Below are 20,310 nucleotides of genomic sequence, written 5' to 3'. Positions count from 1 at the left end.
TCAATGGACCAAGGAGATGGCAGCTCTTTTTGCTTGTGTTAACTCATGGAAGGAGTGGAGAAGTGGAGAAGTACAGGAGAAGAAACACGAATGAATATTTCAATAACTTACTGCTCCATGAATGTCAAAGTGTGCTGAAGAAATGCTAATGTAATAGCTGAGGAGCAGCAAGAGGCTGGGGTCCTGGAAAGATGAGTCACAGGGGTGTGTGGAGGGGCAGGCAGAGGCCAAAAGAGAAAAAAACAGTGAAGGCACCTGAGTCCTTGAGTGCTATGTCACCATCCTCTCTGGCGTCCTGTTCATCAAAGCAGCTTTGGCTACCTTCTTTTATACGTGGGGAAAATAGGGCTCAGAGAGGTGAGGTGACCTGCCTCAGATCACACAGGTCCATCTGATCTGTCTGAGACCTCAGCCCAACTGGCAGTCTGGAAAGGAGAAGGGAAGGGACTCTGGCACCATTGCCGCTGGCTGGCTGGCTTCTGGCTTTCCATCCTTGGATCTGCCAACATCACTGTGGGACCCTAGGTATGCTATGTCACCTTTCTCTGCCTCAGTTTCCTCCTATGTAAGAGGATAATGCCCCAGCTGGAGGATTTTGGCCCAGGGAAATACATCGTACCTAGAGCATGGCCTGCCTTGGAGAGACACGTGTACATGGTGGCTCCCACTATGACTGCGTTTTAGTTAAGGGCACTTGGGTGGACAGGGGGAGTGAGGTCATCTGATTGCATCTGGAGAGCTTCTGGGGCATCTGGATGGGAGTTGGCCAGGGGCCACCAGTAAGGAGATACTTGAGAGGGATGAACAACTTAGGGAGTAGAGACAGCAGGGTGGTTGAGGCCACCTGGGAGCAGATGAAGTGGACATGGGGTAGAGTCCAGGTCCAACAGCCCTCTTTGCTCAGGAAGGGAGGGAGAGGGGACTCTGGGCCTCAACTGGGCAGAGGGACAAAGGCAGCATCAGAAAGTGAAACAGAATTATTAGGGATATTTCTTTCCTCTTCCCTCTTCCCTCTCCCTTATTTTCTTCCCACCCTCTCTTTCTTCCTTCTCTTTCTCTATCCATTCCATCCTTTTCTCTCTTCCTTTCTGTCTTCCCCACTTTGTTCTAAAAAGCCTGAGAAGAAACTCTCAGAGCTGTCATGAGTAACCCACTTGTGTACTTGTGGTTTACCTACCTGTAGAAAATTTGTACCCTAAGATCTCCACATGCTGTGGGCAAATGTTTTTTAATTCAACTCCACAAATATTTACTGTGCTCTGGATAACTGAGTGTACTTTGTGCTGGAGGTGCCAGAGAGATGCGAATGGGCAAAGCCAGTCCTTGGAAAAGCCAGTCTGGGACCCCTGGCTGGTGCTGGCAGAAGACACGGCCCCCTTCCCCAAGGATGCTAAGGGACTCTCTGTCTGCCAGTGCCCAGGCCCACTTCTCTTTTCCACCAAGTGTGGAAAGGGGCACGGATGCCAGTCCTGCAAGATCTCAACAAGACAGTGCACTGAAGTCACCATCTGCAGGAAGAGCTATCACTCAGCCTGCAGGTACCGGAGGGCTCAGTGAATATCTGTCTGTTCACTGCTGATGGCACACACAAGGTGGAATTCTGATTTTGCATCCATTTCTTCCTCTCCCATGAATTTTCCAAAATCATCAACATGAATAGTACTTCCTCCTCAACATGATTTTCAGGGCCACACCAGGCTTTGAAATAGATGGGCCCCAGTTTCATTTTCATGTTTAATTTGGAGCATAAGTTTCATGCCTAATGACTGACTGGAGTTCAGCCAGTTCCCGCGATAAGTATGGTGCTGATTTGCAGAAGCTCTTGAGGTGAAACAGAATTTAGAAAAAATGAGGGAAAATAAGATCTAAAAAAGGACTGGGGGTTGCAGCCAGGGAGATTGTACCCCCCATACTTTAGCACTCTGACTTCCTGGCCTGGGTGTGATGTGGAGCAGTTTGTGAGTAGTTCTGGCCCATAAATGATGAACAGGAGTGACATGTGTTTCTTCTGGGCTGGATTACTGAATTCTACCACATGTACAGCCCCTCTGCTGACCCACAGCAGACAAGTGGTGGAGCCCCGGTTGCTTTAAGCCACGGAAGTTAGGGCTTGTTTGTTACTGCAGCATAACTTCACCTGTCCTGACTGGTGCATCAGGAAAACAAAAAGCTTGATTTTGTTTTTTTCGGCAGACTTCCATTTCCCTCTCTTCAAAGTTCAAATATCAAATCTTCTCCTTTCTTCGCAGTCTTATCAGTCAACACTGTCCTTTATCTGATCAATATTTATCATGTAGCATGCATAAAATACATAACAGTTTTGTTAGGATAGGACTGCAAAGAAAACTGACTCTCCTTGTGCTTGAAAGTTGACAGTGTGACGTGGGAGACAAGAAATAGAACCTTCCCCTCAGCCCCGATGTACATAGAACAATAGCATCACAGACCATTACCCCTGACCATGACCATAGAGTTTAGAGGTGATCTAATTGAATTTCCTAGCCCAAGAAGGCATCACCTCTCCATCTCTGACTTATTTATACCTGCCAGATGCCAGTCACCATGTTCAAGAGACAGAGATGAATAAAACTCATCCTAGTGGGTACAGTGACTCAACAGGGGGTTTGGACCTAGTGCTCAGTGCACAGAGGAGAGACAAGGCCACTTCAGGTGAAAAAATCAGGGCAGGCTTCTTGGAAGAGGTAGTAGTTTATATGTCAGAACCTTACCCCTTATGGTATGTTTGGACTGATTCCTGATTGTGGGAATGCAAAAATGGATGCTGGGCATGGTTCACCATCCTTCCCCACCGTGTGGGCCAACTCAACTCTCCATGGCCCACCAAGGATTTGACATCTGACCTCTTCCTTGGACCTGTAACTTCCAAGACTGCCTTATGCATGTCCAGGCCTTTGTATAGATACAGTGTGGTCTCTGCCCTGGAAGGGGAGAGACCAGGTGGGTGACTTGGGAGTGAATCCCTTCCCCTCCCTGCTCTGTAAAACCAGGACATTCCAGGCAAAGTGCTGCAAGTGCTCATCTAGCCATGGTCCCTGCAAGGGACCCCTGCCTTGGTTGGGGGGTGGGGTGGGGTGCGTGCAGCTCCCATTCAATCTCCTGTGGGGGAATCACTGGAGAATGACTTTGTACTGGAGCTTATTCAGATCGGGTGCCTTTAGTAAGCAACTTGTTCACAAGTGAGTGCAGATTAAAACAGTATAAACCGGCTACATAAATATTGTGCTGTAATTGATTGTCTTCTGTAATCAAAGGCAAGCCTACTGCTGACTTTGTTCCTTTTCCCTACATTGCAACTGCTGGAGGAAAACTTGGGGGGAAGGGAACTGAGTTTGTAGAGGTGGTTTTTGCTGCATCTATCTGTTTGCAAGTTGTGTCTCTGAGGTACTGAAAGGAGGATAAGGCCCATTACATTCAGATTCAATAAGTATTTGTCAGATGCCTATGATGTGAGAGGCACTGAGAGACACATTATCTCATTTCATTATTAAGCTATAGTAGTAATGATTTGATAATATGGCACAAAAGTTAGTCTTTATAATAATGTTTTTCCTGGTATATATTATTGTTAGAATTTAAATAATGCTTTAACTTTTAATAACATTGTGTAAAATTTATGAGGAAAATAAAAGGATATGACAGTGCTAACTCTTTGCTTACAGAAACCACAAAGGGCAGAAGAAGTAGATCTTGGAATCTGGGTAGTAGATAAGTGGTCTGTAGTAACTGAATTTCTCCAGTTAGTTCCTGGGTAGGTGAGCCGGGAACCGCCACACTATTTGCCTGCATCCACTTTACGGATTGCTAAACAACCTAAATGTATGGTACTGGACATTTTCAATCACTTCACACAATACAAGAAAGCAACACCATCTTTCCATTTACCTTCCAATACTGAGGCCGGCTTGGTTTTTCCAGCAGTTGTATTTGGATGAGAGTGAATTCGAAGGGGCATACTCTCACATCCACCCAGCTGACGCTCCTGTGCAATTTGGAGTTTGGCTTACCAACTTCGGGAAGCCAACTAACCCCTTTTGCCCTGTTGAGGGGGTGGGTGTGAGAGACTCTGCATAAATCGCGGGGAAAGCTCAGCCGTCGCTTGAACCCTAAGGGTTGCGTAGTTGCCCTAACCTTGACCTGAAGTCAGCCTCTTTAATCCCCTTCTGACACGTCACTCAAGCTGGGCTGTCGTTTGAAAGAAAAAAATGAAACAGTTCTGTTCTGAGAATCGGGAAGGGGCACTCGCTCCCTAGGGGCGAGGGGCAAGTTCCCCGCCACCTTGTCACGTTCCCGGTGCCCAACACTCTCCCCGCCACTTCCCTCTTCAAACGCTCGCACGAGTGGGTGGCAGCACCGAGGCGATTTTATTCGTCTTTTTTTTCCTCCAGGTTTTGTCATGGAAACGCTGACACAACCTTCAGACGGCGGCCGAGCCCGATCGGGGACTGAGGGCTTTTGGGACCCTGCGGGAGCGCGGCGGGCACTCCGCACTCCCCGGGAAACAGCTGGACGCGACCAAGTCCCGGGTAGGGGCGGGGGGAGCGCGACGCTCCGCCCCGGCGCTCGGGTCCCTCCCTCCTCCCGGCTCTCCGCTGGCGCCCTCCCCTCGCCGGGGGCTGCGAGTTGCATTTGGTAAAACCCAGCCCCGGAATATATAGATCATTGGAGCGCAATGAAGTAGCCTTTGGAGAGGAGGGAGGGGGCTCGTCCCACAGCTACAGCGGCCAGCGCAGCGGCAGCGGCGGCGGCACCACCATCACCGCTCGCACCCCAGCCGCCCGGCCCGCGAGGAGGTAGCGGCGGCCGCGGGCAGGAGTGGAGGCGGCGGCGGAGAGGCGAGGAGGAACAGCAGGAGGAGCCGGAGCGCGCAGTCGGCGGGTCCACGCATCTCCGCACTTCCAGAGCAACTCCGGCGTCTTCCACACCCCTGCCCGGGGCTGGGGGCTCCGAGAGCCGCCGCGAAGCCAACCCGATCCTCCTCCCGAGCGCTGCCCAGCCCTGCCCTGCTCCTCCCGGGCTCCGCTCCGCGCCGCCCGCGGGGTCCCCGCTCCTGCGCCCCGGGCGCGCCTCCCGGACACCCGGGTCCCCGCAGGCAGGACAAAGCCATGAAGCCGGCGCTGCTGGAAGTGATGAGGATGAACAGAATTTGCCGGATGGTGCTGGCCACTTGCTTGGGATCCTTTATCCTGGTCATCTTCTATTTCCAAAGTATGTTGCACCCAGGTAGGGGGCGCGTTAGCGTGGTTTTGTTGGATATTTTCTTCTCTCTCGCGGTCTCGCTCGCTCGCTCGCTCTGCCTGGTTTCTGCCTCTTCCACCCTTACCTCTTCTCCCTCGGCCACCTCGAGGCTCCTTGCTGTCCGGCTCTGCCCGGGCCACCGAATCCGGATGAGGAGGAGGGAAGATGTGCTCCCTCCTCTGCTTCCTCCGGCCGTAGGCCGGAGGATGGGACCAGGAGGGGCGGTAGTTTTTTTTTTCCTTCTTCTTTGTGTCTCCTGCCTGTCCGTCTGCGAGGTAGCAGGGAAAGGTAGAGGTTGTGGGAAGCTGCTGCGGGTTGGGGGTCGGTTTGAAGAGAACGAAACTCCTTTCCAGCTCTGGTTGAAGTCTGAGGATGAAAGAGGCGCCGAGAGCCCGCCGCCCTGCGCCGGGGCGTGCTGCCCCTTTCTAGTTGGGGGAGCCGGGGCGAAGGGTGCGCGCCCCTGCGAGGTGAATAATCCCTGCCGCGAGCTCGGTAGCCCCGGGCTAGGCTCCCACGTGTCCCGGGCTCGGCGCCGCGCCGAGCAGGTGTGGGGAGAGGTTGGGTGCCGGGCGCTACCCCTGCACCAGGCTTGTGAAGGGGCCTGGCGCTGGCTGTTTGCCCCCGGGGCCCGGCTTCGCATTGACCTTGCGGCTAGTGCCATTGGGCCTGCTCCCAACACTCCACCCCACCCTAGTCCCGACCCTGCGCTGGGGACCCAGAGCTCCTGGGTCACGCCTTGGCCACCGCAGTTTTGGAGGAAACTTCGGTCGGGATCTGGGCTGACCTTTAGGTTGCATCCCCCATTTTTGGGTTCCGGGCACCCGGAGTCTCCCGCGCGGTGTGGGAGTTAATCCCCTTCCCCCAGCCCCCGGTGGTTTAGACACGTTCACATCTGAAATATAGACTGGGGGAGAGCCGAGGCTCGCTCCTTCCGAGGGGGCGCGAAGGAAAGTTTGGGACCTGGGGAGGGACCGGCGCCTTGGAGCGCTGCGGCTGGGGGTTCGCAGTTTGCCTCTGAAGCCCAACAGGTAGAACCTTCCGAGGAGGCTTCCGGGGTAACGAGGTCTGCTCCCCCCCTCCCCGCCCCCCGCCTCAGCTGTGAGCGCCTCCTCCCCCCAGCAGGCCCCAGCTAGGCCACATTGACCCCGAAATTCATTTTTTACGCCTGCGAGTTGCCTTTTTCAGTACAGTCACAGCAATAATTTGCTTTTATAATTGCAAGGAGGAGGGAGCTGGAAACATGCTTCCTTCCAGGGAAACCGGGTTGCTGTGGGTTGTTTTTTTTTTTGTTTTTTTTTGACTCCCTCCTTCTCCTTTCAGTGTGTATCTAACACTTTCAGCAGACGCAGCCCCGAATTTATCTATCCTGTGTTAGGGTGGATGGCAGAGGAATAAAGCTGTTCTTTCCATCAAATAGGCAGGCTGCGAGATTCCTTGACAGCGCGGGGACAGGATGGCCCCTCTGCCCCACTGGAGGAGCAGTTGTTAAGGCGGCCACGCTGCCAAGGATATAGTCTGACACTACCACTTGTAACCTCAGGACATCCGAGCCAGCCTTGTAAAAGATGGCTTTTGTTTGCAGCTGGGTATTTTTAGTTTCATGTCAGCAAACTACAGCGGTGTTTGTCACCTCACCCAAACCGGTGGTTGTGAAACTTCTAAGGGAATTTAAAAATGGACCTCACTTGCATTCCGGCAGCCAGGGGGTGGTTGCAGCGGGCAGGACCAGACAGACAGTGGTATCCTGGAGACCAGGCCAGACCTCGCCCAGAGGGCTGGGGGACTGGGTGGTGTGCAGATACACTGGGGGCTCAAACAATTTAAACAAAGGAGTGAATGCTTTGGTCTAGACTCTAGAGATGTACGTAGGCCACTTAAGGTTTTGGCTGGACATAACATGCCAGGTAATTCTCTGCAGAAATGCCTGGAACACGGATAAATATCAGCCTTCAGCGGGAATGCACTTCAACTTCTCTGTATCTGTTGTCCAGTGAAATACTAACTGATACTACTATTACCCGTGGTGTTCATGAACCCTTTGCTTTTCTTTCCCTGTGTGAGAATTAGAAAGTAATTTTCTAGCCAGAGATACCAGGAAGAAACCTCCAATTTGTAACTGGCACTTTGCTAAAAGTTTCCAGCTCTAGTTAGAATATTAAGTTGACTTGAAAGTGGCGTTAGCCATTTTCAGTCTAGTCTTTTGGGACCAGGGACAGAATCTTTTTGTAAGGCTGTCCTGATATGGATCCTCTGCCTTTGACCCTCTGCTCTCAACCTTTTGCTTCCCTTCCTGGTCCTGTTTCCTCCCAAGAAATGGCATTTGTTTATTATTCACATCTATTTAAGTGTGCTCTCCTGGTATTTTTTCCCAGTCCATAGCAAATGCTACTTTCAGTACATTCTGTTGAATATAGAACTGCAACTATTTCAATTGAAAATCTTCCTGATTTTGAATTACATGTAATTCCACGAGAACGTCATGTAAATGGTTTATTATATGGGACACAAAAATATGCTTCGAAATCCCTATTAAACATTTTCTTTTACCCCCATTTTTAAAAACTCCACTGTTGATGGCGGCTGATGCTAAATTTTTTCCTACCATTTTGAATTTCTTTAAAAGTTAGCCAACCTTTGCTTCTCCGTAGAGTTTAGGGTAATAATAGCTGAGTGTTTAGCCTGGCTCTGCAGTTTTCGTCTCTCCAGATCACCTGGGAGAGGCAGAAGGGACCACAGCATGGCGCAGACTGTGTTGCTAAAAATTTGGAGCCCTCTGGTTGGAGTTCTGAATATTTATATCTGAGATAGAAAAATAGTACTCCAAAGAAATGGATTCCTGGCTTCATTGGTGGCTAGAGAAAAGCGGGAGTGTGTGAAGTGGGTGAGAAAGAATAAAAGGAGACAGCTGGGGGGTGGTATCGCTTCCTCTGATTCTATCTAATCTGGGGTCCATTGTCATTTGTGCTTTTCTAATTCATTGTACACTTGAGTAATTGGTCTTTAACTTGGTTGGAAGGTTCAGCAGAAGTGGGCCTTGTCAGTCAGTAAGGCAGTTTTCTTTAGAACTTTGACACTCTGAGTTAATATTTGTTAAGACTGTTTTTTAGGGCAGGGACCAGGTTATAGGCCCCATTAGAATCCCTATGTTTTGCACAGTGCCTGACACATAGTAGGTTCTCAATAAAATATTCACTGGATGAATGCATGAAGTGGCTAAACTCGAGAAGACTGGCTTCTCTGGTTTTCTGGAAGCTTGTGTCAAGCCTTGCCACGCATGCCTGATCACACTAAGTCTGGCTCTGTCCACTGGGGACACTTCCCTGCCTTCCTGGCCTCTGAGATCCCCTGAGACTTGGATTCAGTTTAAATTCATGATGCACCGGACTGGGATCTACACCGTGGCCTGATTTTCAACCTCCAGGTTTGAGGCCTCTGGGGCATTGCTCAGGGTCCTGGGTCCTGGGGAAGCCTTAGCCCACGGACCTGAAGAAACCCATCCCAAGGATGGACACCTGTGGGTGTGAACTGCTCCTGAAGTCAGTGCGGATGGAAACATATGCCTGTGGTTTCTGCACAGGCTTGAGTCCCTCAGCTAATGCATCCTGTGAAGGTGCATGGTCCATTAAGCTGTCTGCATACCTGCCCCGCAGGCGGGGCTTTGACGGAGCTGTGTCCTACAAGTCCGAGCTGAGCGGCCCCCGGGCTGCATTTATGCCCAGTGTGTGAAGACAGCTCCTCTGAACCTTCCTGTTGTTTTACTCCGTAGGATTGTGGTTTTGTTTGAAAGCTCCTGTTCATAGAAGGAAGCCTGCGGAGGAGAAAGCCTTTTTTCCTCGGTTCCCTTCCTTTCATTGCAAAATTTTTTTTCCTTTTGCGATATGTTTACTTTCACTGTTGCCTGGGATTTCTTTGCTTTGGTTGAATGTATTGAAAGGTTATACCCTTTATTTAAAGACTTCTTGGGTTACCCCTTTGAAGTTTCTCTTGATTAGATTGAATGTAAAAGGCTTTTGTATTATAATTTTAATCTAATTATAAATATAATATATCCTCATTTTAGAAAATTTAGGAAGTACAGAAGAGAAACAGTCATTCCTTATTCTACCACCCAGAGGCAACTGGTACTTTTTTCTATTATAGAATACATATATATTAAAAAAATAGTTGAGACAAACACATCATCAGAGTGACTAGTTATTAAACTTAAAGACAGAAAATTTAACCACAACCTTTTCAATTTTTAGACTTGCACATACCTCCACCCCCCACCCCATTTGCTGGATGTCAGTCCGATTGTGTGGTTTTTTTTTGTTGTTGTTGTTGTTTTTGCCACACACATTTAATTTTAAATTTAAAAATCTCTTTTGCTTATACATGAAATAACTTTGGACTCATCCAATTCGTAGGGGCTGTTCTGATGTTATCTATCTGAAATTTCCTTTGAAAAGGTGCCAGAAGGGTCTCAAATAGGAGACTGTTATGAGTCTTGAAAACAGCATGAAATAACTGAAGAATAAGCCAGTTCCACTATGGGGTATCACCGTGTGGTTTACATGTTAGCGCCTCAGTGGGGCATTTTCGTAGCTGCATTCAGATGACACAGATACACTTAGGCCGTTTCCTGTGACTGCTAGAGCCACTGTTGAGGAGTCCTCATTTCATTGCCTTTTGTGAAAAAAGTGATCAGGCACCAGAGAGCATTTGGGGGATTTCTGTGGGGCTTAGAGTGAGGGTATCCATCCTTCAGCAGAGGTGGCTTCTGTTTATAGATATCTGGTTGAAAAGTCATTTTGTTTAGGACCAGGTCTATTAGCACAGACATTTAAAAACAGGAGATCAAAGGTTTACAAATGCAGGTACCACTCTTTCCCTGAAAAAGGCTCTCATGGAAGTAAGTCATTGCCAACAGGCTGCTTCAGATTCTGAGAAAAACGAAGTTGTTTTGCTTACTCATTTTTCTCTTTTTAGGTTTTCTTCTCTTGAATTTTGAGACCCCATCTTTATATATATTTATCACAAGTAATGGGGGAGGCAGTTCTTCCAGTGAGATCACTGAGTAATCTGATTTGTTCATCAAAAATTCCTGGAACTTGTAATTTGATGCATTTTAGACCAAATGTGACTGATCAAAACTTGAGAGCAGAGTTCTTTCTCTCTTCCGCTGTGCCACATACTGTTGTAGGCACTGGGGATACCACACAAACATTTACTTCTGCCCTCATGGAACTTGCCTTCTAGTGGGGTAGCCAGACTTTAAATGCAGAAGTAAAATATATGGCATGTCAGATGGTGTGAAGAGAGAAAAACAAAAGTGGGGAAGATGGAGGCGGCATGTGAGAAGCAGAGGTTGCAATTTAATAGAGGTAATTAGGGAATGGCACTGATAAGCTGACATTGGAGAGTGGAGAAAGTGAAAGAACAGCTGTGTGTCTGTCCTAGGCAGGAGGTTCCAGGCAGAGAGCCTCACAAGTCTGGTCCCTGAGGTGGGACCACGCACGGCCAGCGCTGAGTGTCAGAGCGGACAAAGATTATGAAGTGGAGAGAGATGGTGTGGGCCTTGGTCTTGACTGGGGCTGGCATGGGAAGCCCTGGAGGGGTTTGAACAGGGGAGTGTGGTGGTGGGGCATGGGACGGGTGGAAATGATGTAAATCCTATTTCCCCTGCACCCCCCCCCCTCCACTAGACTATTTTCCACTTTTAAAGCAGTAACGTACAAATCAGAAGAAGAGATTTAAGGAAAATGTTAACTGAGCTTGTGTTGGGAAACTTAAAATGCTCAGGGTGCAATCCCTGGCATTCATGAACAAAAACCACAGTAAGTAGCCCCCGATGTTATGTGGGCACTCACTAAAAATATAGAGAGTGAATGGATTGATAATTTGGGAGTAGAAGACCTGGGTCCTCGTGTGGGGTTCCCCCACTTCCTAACCCCATGAGTTATTGTGTTGTATTGATTCTAAGACACTCATTTTTTTTTGTTCACATTTTTGTGCTTACGCAATTTGTCTGTAGTAATTGATGGCATCTTAGCACGATGCTGTCCTTTGATGGGCAGCCTTTTTCTTTCTTAGTGCAACATAAAGTAGCACCTGTGTAAACTGTGAAAGGACCTTTTGTACACCATGGCACACTCCAGTAATCGCGGTAGAGGCAATGAAAAAGGCCCTCCTGTAAGATGCAGGCTCCAGCTGAGGGCCTGGAAGGACCAGGTTAGCCGTGATCACCTGTTTCCCAAAGGCTTGGGCAGCATGCAGGCCGTTATTAAGTCTTTTCTGCTCTGCCTGGGAAATTTGCATGTATTTTTCAGAGCCTTACGCTTGCAGTTAGTATTTCTCTTTGATTAACTGATGAAGTTGGTAAGAGTTAGAAGGGGGGGCAGGGCTTGACCCTGGAAGTTCAAATAGAAATAGACAAGAGAAATTTCTAGGGGAAAGTATCACCAGTGTGGATTTTAGGTTCTTATCAAGGCTACTGAGCTCTCATGGCCGTTAGCATGTCTCTTCACTCCCCCTTTTGGAAATGCATTGTGGTTGGTTGTTTACTTGTACTTCTTCCTTCCTCTTTCAGTTCAGCAGGGGGTAGGATAGGTTCTGTCTCAGCTTGGTCCAGAGGTATTTAGGAAACTGAAGAGTAAATATAGTCTGTTCTCCTTAGCGGTAGGATGGATATGTTCGGAGAAATGTGTCTTTAGGCGATTTCGTGGTTATATGAACATCACAGAGGGCACTTACACAAACCTAGAAGGTCCAGCCGACTGTACACCGAGGCTGTGTGGTGTGGCCTATTGCTCCTGGGCTCCAAGCCTGTATAGCGTGTTACTGTACTGAGTACTGTAGATGATTGTACTATAATGTAAGTATTTGTGCATGGATACATATATAACCATAGGAAAGGTACAGTAAAAATATGGCATAAAAGATACAAATGGTACCTGTATAGGGCACTTACCATGAATGGAGCTCACAGAACTGGCAGTTGCTCTGGGGGGGTGAGTGGTGAGTGAGTGAGTGTGAAGGCCTAAGACATACTGTACACTGTGGACTTTATAAACACTGTACACTTAGGCTACATGACATGTATGAAACAACATGAGATTAAATTAAGCACAACAGAATGAGGCAATCAAGAAACACAGTAAACACGAGATGTAAGAGGCTGCTGCCCGCGTACCATGGCGTCCTGCTTTACATTTTACGGCAAACATTTTTTTATAACTAGAAAGATTTGTACACCCTAAAATAATGACAAATAGTATAGTAAATACATAAACCAGTAACATAGTTGTTTATTATATTACCAAGTATTATGTACTGCACATCACTGTGTGTGCTATACTTTTCTATGACGGGTGGCACAGTAGATTTACACTAGCATTGCCACAGACGCGTGTGTCATGCATTGTGCTACAATGTTAAAATGACTACTAGGTCACTAGGCAGAATTTTTCAGCCCCGTTATAATCTTACGGGACCACGGTCATATATGTGGTCCATCGTTCACCAAAACTCCTCACACGGCGCATGACTGTGACTCTCAGAGACACCTCTTCTGCTCCTGTCCCCACCTCACCAATATGCACAGAACCCAGAGGGAAGAGCCAGGTTGGTTTTTCATGTCCAAACAGCTTCTCATGTGGTTTATTCCATTTGTCTCCCAAACCCCTTTTGCTCCTAGTCTGCTAGGATTCCGTCAAGGTTCACGGAAGGCAGTAGAAAGTATTTAAAGCAGAAAGGAATTTAATGGAAGGAATCTGGTGCTAATAAGATTGGTGGGAAGGCTTGGAGGCGTATGGCTCTCAGCTGGGCCTCCAGGAATGAGTCCCAGTTAATAGTAGTAGATGTAATAATTTAGAAACAGACATATATTGGCATGGCTGCCCAAAACTGACCCACCAGGGCTTCTGCTGCCTCTAAGACCATCCCTGGAACTCGAGTCCAAGAACAAACTGATGACATTCAGAAGCAGGGATCAGAAATCCAAACTCCAGAATTGGGAGGCACTGCAGCTGACACTCAATCCCCACAAAGATGGAGAGCAGACCCTGTAATGCTGTTGCAAAACACCCTCATGTCCCCATCACCGTGTCTGCCAGCAGCAAACAACCCAGAAGGGAGGAAGGTGGCCTCTCGCTCATGTCTGCTTTCTAAATCTTGAGTAAGTGCTTCTATTTAGGGGAACCATATTCACATCCAAAACCCTGGCTTCAAGGAAGCCTGGGAAATACAGCTTTTAAATTACCAGCCTCGACAGTATAAAGAGGCCTTCCGAAAGGAGGTGGAATGGATGATGAGTAACTATCCATAGTACTCACCACACCCTATTGATAAAGCATGTTTGAGCTGCTATCCCCAACATATTTTGTTGATAGATTATACATATCACCATATCACTGCCATTAGCTAAATATCCAGGATAAAGATATCTCTAACTTTCTAACAAAAAGTGACTGTAAAGCCACATGTTCGTTACTTTCTGGATAATTCTATTGGCCGACACGTTGTCAACTCTGATTCTGCCATCCTTTCTACGTTATGATGTGGCCTATGAACGAGGCTCAGAGGGAAAGGAATGCCATTTTCTCATGTGCATGTGTTGTGAGTAATATCTCCAAGCTGTGGTTTCCTGGCTGGGATTTCCTTAAGCCTCAATTCCATTTTGTGAGGATTAGTTTAGGGGAAAGTAGATAATATAGTCTGTAAATCTACTCCTGATTCAGTTGTAAATAGTGATCCATTGAAATATACTCAGACTATTGAGGTAGCCACTGGGGTGCCTTTACTTATGGCTTTCCACCTCCTTAGGATACCTGAGTTTTCCTAAGTGGCACGTAACTTGATATGACAGGTTAGATGGGGGTGTTTGTATCCATTCACATTTAACATTAATTCATATTTTGAACATTCGTTAAATTTCTTTTTTTAGATTAAATAAAGAGGGAAAGCCTGATGTTTCCTTCCTAGACCCCTTTGTGGTAGAGTATCCAGTAGACTTTGCAGCCCCGAGAATAGACGCGTGAATGTAATTGGCAATTATCAGACCTGCCACAATCGACTTTGAGTAAAAGTACAGTATTAGTCTGGTGCTAGTTCTAGCACTGGGGAGTCAGAGTTTGGCTTTAGATAAATAGTATGAGTAGGTATTTCCAATATCACCGGACTTCAGTTCTAACTCAGGTAGATGTGGCTAGAGATAAGGAAACCTGGTAATATAAGTGTTTAAGTTTCTTATCAATCTCTGGCTTGAGTGATTATCATAAAAGCTTTGGGAAAAAACCCACAAAGGCAACTCAAGTGAAATGGGCTGGCGGCTGGGTTTCTGTTAGAAGCTGTTTAACTTCAAAGAATCCCAGAAGAGGGACAACACAAAGACCCCTCTAAGGTAGCGTTGTAATGTAACACTTTACCCACTTTATGTTTCTTAATGGGTGACATATTTTACTGTTCATATCATTGTATGTGGTCATTTGCCATCGTGAAAAGAGCACAGAATTTGCAGTCCGGAGTCTAGCTTTCAGGCCTTGGCTGTCCACCATATCCACTCAGCATCATTCGAGATATTTCTGTTGAATGCTTTTTAAGAGTTAGGCTCTGTTCTAGGTGCTAAAGATACAGCAGGGACCAAAACAGACAAGAAAACTGTGTCCTTATGGTACATTCGACAGGGGGAGGCATCATAAACAAATGCGTGTTTAAAATATAGAATATGGTTGAGGGTGGTAAGTGCTCCAGAGAAAAAATAAAGCAAAGGAAGATGTGAAGTGCAAGTAGTGAGGAGGTTACGATTTTAAGTAGGGTGGTTAGGAAGGGCTCCCTGAGAAGGTGGCTTTAAGGATCCAAGGAGATGAGGATATATAGGAGATGAACTGATGAAATAATACAGATATTTACTGGATATTATTTATAGGTCGGCATGGGTCAGGTGTTTAATACATATTATTCTTCACAGGAATCTTATAAAGCACACACTCTTATTATCACCTTTTTTAAGGGGGGAAACTGAGGCATAGAGCATGTCACTTGTCTAAAGTCACACGGGAGAGGAATTGATGGGAACTATAATTAAGCCACAGCTGTCTGACTTAAGACCTATTGCTCTGGATGTCCAGTAGCCCCCCCATCCCACATTTGGACATGTGTAGGGATGCCCTTGATTGTTTCAAGGATTGATGACATCAATTTAGTGGGCAGGGCCATGGATGCTAGACATCCTGCAAAGAGTGGGATCCTTCTGTCCATCAAAGAGTCATCCTGCCCACATGCCAGTAGTGCTCCCCCTTGAGAAATGCCTCACGACTCTGCAAACTTGAGCAGCATCTGGCATAGTCCCCGGTTACACCCCATGGTGAGGGTAAGTGCACGGCACATTCTAGGGGCTTAATCATTGATTGAATGACTAACTGAGTGAAAGTCACAAACTCAGAAATTTGGTCCCCTCACATGCCACGTGTAGGTAGTAATATTACCTTTCTGAGGTGGTGGTGAGGATTAATTGAGAAACTAGATGTGAAGATGCATTGACAATGGATATGAACACAGTAAAGCCATACTGTTGTCATAATAAATGCACTGTGGTTCCTCATTCTAAGCTCTTGATCTTCACGTTTATAAAATGCTGTTGTATTTTATTCTGTTTGGAACCTGAGCAAATGTTTATCCATTTCATATGTGTGCCCTCCACTGTAAGGTTTACTGTAAGACCCCTATGAATATCTTCTTTCTGTCTGCACTCCGCCTCTCTCTGTGGTGCTGGCACACCTCCCTGCCAAGGCCAAAACTTAGCTCGGCCTCGGTGGAGCGTTTTGCAAAAGCAGAGTTTATTTGGTGAAAAATGAGCCTTGTGGTTTCACGCTGAATGCAAAGGCCATAGCTTTACCCCCCAATTATACACATAATTACCCCTCAGTTTCCCATTAGCTTTAAAAAGTGACGCTTGAAAAATAAAGCAACATGGGGCACCTGTTAATGCCATTTCTGAAGCTGAACTCTGAGGCGGATGAAAAGGCGGTTCGGAAAAATAGCAGCTGTGGAATGGCAGCCCTTCCACGAGCAGTGGTTTGGTGGCTTAGCATGGCTCGTTGCACAGGACGGTATTGGTTGGCCTTTGTCTCCATATTTGGGCCTGTTGTGTGTGGAGGACTTTAGGGGTTCTTCTTGCACAGGGGCCAGTCAGCCCCCACTCTTGACTGCAACCTGGCAGAGCTTCCTCTGGTGGGTGGCATTCACAGAAGGGGCAGAGGTCCATTTCACCCATTGTTGCCAGAGCAGGCACTGAAATTTAGTTGAAAGACTGTAATGCTGATTTGGGTTAGGCCCAGGGTTCTTCAACCGAAGGCCAAGGGCGTAGTTGATACTCTTCCCTGCTCTGCCCCTCGCCGCTTAGACACACTTCCTGCTGAACTTGATATCTAACAGGGTGGGGAAGTCTGTCGATACTCATAGTTCTTTACAAGTTGAAACAGTCTCTGTCTTTTTAAACACTCGCCCTTCCAGATGAATTTTCCACCTTACCCGATTATTGATTTAGAACAGTGGTTCTCACCTGGAGACCATTTTGCTCCCTTCTCTTCCCCGCTGCAGGAGACATTTGGCGATATCTGGAGGAAATTTGGTTTTCACACCTAGAGAGGGGGTCTTACTGGATCTGGTGGGCAGAGGCCAGGGGTGCTGCCAAACATTCTATAATGAACAGGACAGCTCTCCTCCGGCCCAGAATATCACTAGGGAACCCTTTTTTAGATTCCATATTTTTCTGCTTCTTACTAAAAATAACACTAATGATAATGACCACTTACTGAGAACTTACTATGTATCAGACAGTATGTCAGCTGCTGTACATGGACCATTACATTTAATCTTCACTACAACCTTGTCAGGTGAGCATTTACCAATCCCATTGTATAGATGAAGAAACTGAGGCTTAGAGAGGTTAAGGAGCTTGCGAAGGTCACAGAACTGGAAAGTTGTAACTGGATCCCAGCCAGGGTCTAACTGACACCAAGGACTACACTCTTCACCTCATCAGTATATCCCATTTACATGTTCTTGGTTTCAGCTAATTAGGTCAAGAGGTAATTATTTTATAAGGGCCTTAAGCTCAGCTTTAGACTCTAAGTGGGACATCTAGTGATCACCCCTTCTCTTCTTACCCTACACGCTATCTTGGGATGAGCTCATTTCCTCTTGGGGCTAATACTGTCATCTGTGTTCAGATGACACTCACTTCTCTCGTCCATGTGGATGTGTCTTGAGGTCAGTGTCCAGTTCATATGTTACCTCCTGTGTGAAACCTTCATCCATCCCCTCTCGGTCAGAATAAGGGGCGGGAAGTCCTTCCTCTGCATCCCATGGTTCTTGGTGTGTCCACACTTCTATTACTATACATTCTGGCACGTTGGCTTGTTAACAGCAGGCCATGTTTTTACCACAGTATCTCAGTGTCAAGGATAGAGCCTTGTACTTGGTAGTCGTCTTAGTTTGTTCAGGCTGCTGCATCAGAATACCGTAGGTTGGGTGGCTGATAAACAACAGAAATTTATTCCTCACAGTTCTGGTGGCTGGAAATCCAAGATCAGGGTGTCAGCTTGGTTGGATGAAAGCTCTCTTCTGGGACACAGAGTTTTGTTGTATCTCCTGTAAGGGCGCTAATCCCATTCCTGAGGGCCCCACCCACATGACCTAATCACATCCCAAAGACCCCATCTCTTAATACTATCATCTTGGATATTAAGTTTTCAACCTATGAATTTGTGAGAGGGAGGGAGCAGGGTCAGTCCATAGCAATAGTCAGTCACCTGGTAAACCTTTATTGAAAGAATGACTACACTGATGGTAATTGGTGGCCAAGCAGAAAATTTCCTTTATCGGGGTGGCAGGTATGGAATTTTTAGCCCCTTTCATTACTGATTTGATTTTCAGTCTGATTCTTACAGTGAATGAGCTGCCATGTAAGAGAGCAAAAAACAAGTCATAGAACACCACGGCTAGATGTAGATGCAGCCAAAAGGTGAACAGTTATCGATGATGTGGTTCTTACGTGCTGTAACCACCGGAGTAACCAGTGTGTCCTGGGAAGGGATCCGCTCACTCAGCTCGGAATGGGAGGGGCTGAAACAAGACTTATGGGGCAGCACTGTCCAGTCTACATGTACTGTCAGCTTCGTGTGTAACTGTACATTTCCTAGTAGCCACAATGAAAAAAAGTAAAAACCAAACAGCCGAAATTAATATTTAAAATATGATTTTAACAGGCAATCAATATGAAAAACCAGTAAGATTTTTTTACATTGCTTTTTTTTGTACTATGTCTACAGAAATCCAGTTTATATAGAACATTTACATGTCTCAATGCAGACGAGCCACATTGCAAGTGCTCAGCGGCTACCGGCGGCTGGTGGCTGCCATGTTGGATAGTGTATCTTTGAAGGATTAGAAAACCTTTTGTACATTGGATGGGGGTTTTATGCTTGCCTTCCCCGCCTGCCTTTCCCCTTTATTTAAGGGCATGTTTTCATTCCTGCGTTTAAGCTATACTCTTTGGGAAGACTATTGACTCTCTTAGGACTCCAGGTGTTAAATAAAAGAGATTAGTTGTGGAGTCACATGGGTGACGAGCTAAACTAATTTCAGGCCTCCAAGGTATCTTCAGAGTCTTCTGGTTAATCAGCTGCCATGTGAAGCTTGACCCTCCTGTTGAGATCCTAACAAACTCTGTAAGTAGAGACAGAAACTGTTATCAACACCATTGTACAATGAAGCAGTAGAAACTCAGAGGGGTTTAGGGAAGTGCTTCCATTTGGTCTAAACTGGTTCTAACACAAACATTTGAGTGCAAAGACTGGCCCGAGAAATATTCATTCTACTGGGGTGGACAGAAGCACACATGGTTAACTGTTTCATAGGGCCAAATGTGATTAGGGTTACAAAGACAGACAAGCCGCTAAGGGAGGAGAGAGGGGGGTGATTGATTTAGAGTTCACAGGAGACGTCACGGGAGACTTCACGGGAGAGGTGATGTTTGCACTGGGCCCTGAAGGACGAGTAGAGATTTGCTAGGGGATGTGTGAGAAGGGGAGGACAGCCATTCCATGTGAGGGCGCCTGCCAGAGCAGGGGTGAGGTGGGAAGGAGAGTGATATTTGGGAACACGAGGCTCCAGCGTGGAGAGGTGGGTCAGCAGTGGACCTGGAGGGCCCTGAATGGTCTGAGGTTTGAATTTTATCCTTGGGACTAGGGAGCTCTGTAAGGTTTAGGGTCTGTTGTTTTCCAGATGATAAAGTTTAAGAGCAGTGTAATTAAACTTTCATGTTTCATTAAAAAGGCAGAAGTTTTCAACTCACTTTCTCCAAATGAACTCGGGGCCATTTTGAAACAGCTTCTACTATTATCATTTAATGAGAGGTAAGAAGATTATTCATGAATGTCTAAAGTGCAGAGTAAAATAGCTGAGAAGCACTCTGTGATGGACTTTCAAACTCTGCTGTTTGCGTTGCTTGTGCCAAAATTATAGGCTGTGGAGCTTCAGTTTCAGTCTCTCAGTTGCTAATGGTGCTCTAGGTTCCTGCTCTGAGGCCCTGGGAGCTGTGGCAGGAGAAGGGGGAAGTGTGTAAATAGTGGCAGGGAGGAGAATTTCTCGCTTCAGTGTGAGCTCATGGGTCTGCCTGGGGTCAGGTTGCAACTGTGGGCTGCCCTGGAGACGAGCAGTGTAGACGGGACCAAAGTCAGCCGCTTCCTCTTGGGAACCAAGACCCAACGGTCAGGCTTTGGGCCGGAGGAGACTCTCACTGTGCTCTGTGCCTGGGGTCTGATCTCATTGTCCCCCTGAAAGATGCTGCCCTATGCAACTTCGTATCAAAAGGCTGCTTCCTTTGATGTCCCCACTGCTAGGCTGTGTGAGAGAGGATAGGTGAATTGTAGAGCTCATATACAACGCAAAAAGGCATCTCTGGCTTTCAGATCACTTCTAGGGGCATCGTGCTTGGTACAAAACGGAGGGCCCCTTCATTTCCTCTGCTAGCTGGTGGCACTTGACACCTGTTTATGAATAATATCCTAGAGC

General features: G+C 47.0%; 1 protein-coding gene across 2 annotated transcripts in view; it reads left to right on the top strand.

Moving 5' to 3' along the window:
- Positions 1-4,438: 4,438 nt before the first annotated feature.
- Positions 4,439-20,310, top strand: part of CHST11 (carbohydrate sulfotransferase 11) — a 255,201-nt gene continuing 239,329 nt past the window's right edge. The window contains exon 1 of one of the 2 annotated variants that reach the window (XM_019728468.3): positions 4,439-5,226. In XM_019728468.3, coding sequence (XP_019584027.1) covers positions 5,124-5,226 — 103 coding nt within the window. In that variant the 5' untranslated portion in view covers positions 4,439-5,123. Of the gene's footprint in view, positions 5,242-20,310 lie in introns of both variants that reach the window. The other variant, XM_019728467.3, reaches the window with a different exon arrangement.

The sequence above is a fragment of the Rhinolophus sinicus genome, chromosome 1 (assembly GCF_057876585.1).
Source record: "Rhinolophus sinicus isolate RSI-liver-muscle chromosome 1, RSI-T2T, whole genome shotgun sequence".
Taxonomy (NCBI): Eukaryota; Metazoa; Chordata; class Mammalia; order Chiroptera; family Rhinolophidae; genus Rhinolophus; species Rhinolophus sinicus.
This window is presented reverse-complemented; position numbering and strand designations above follow the sequence as displayed.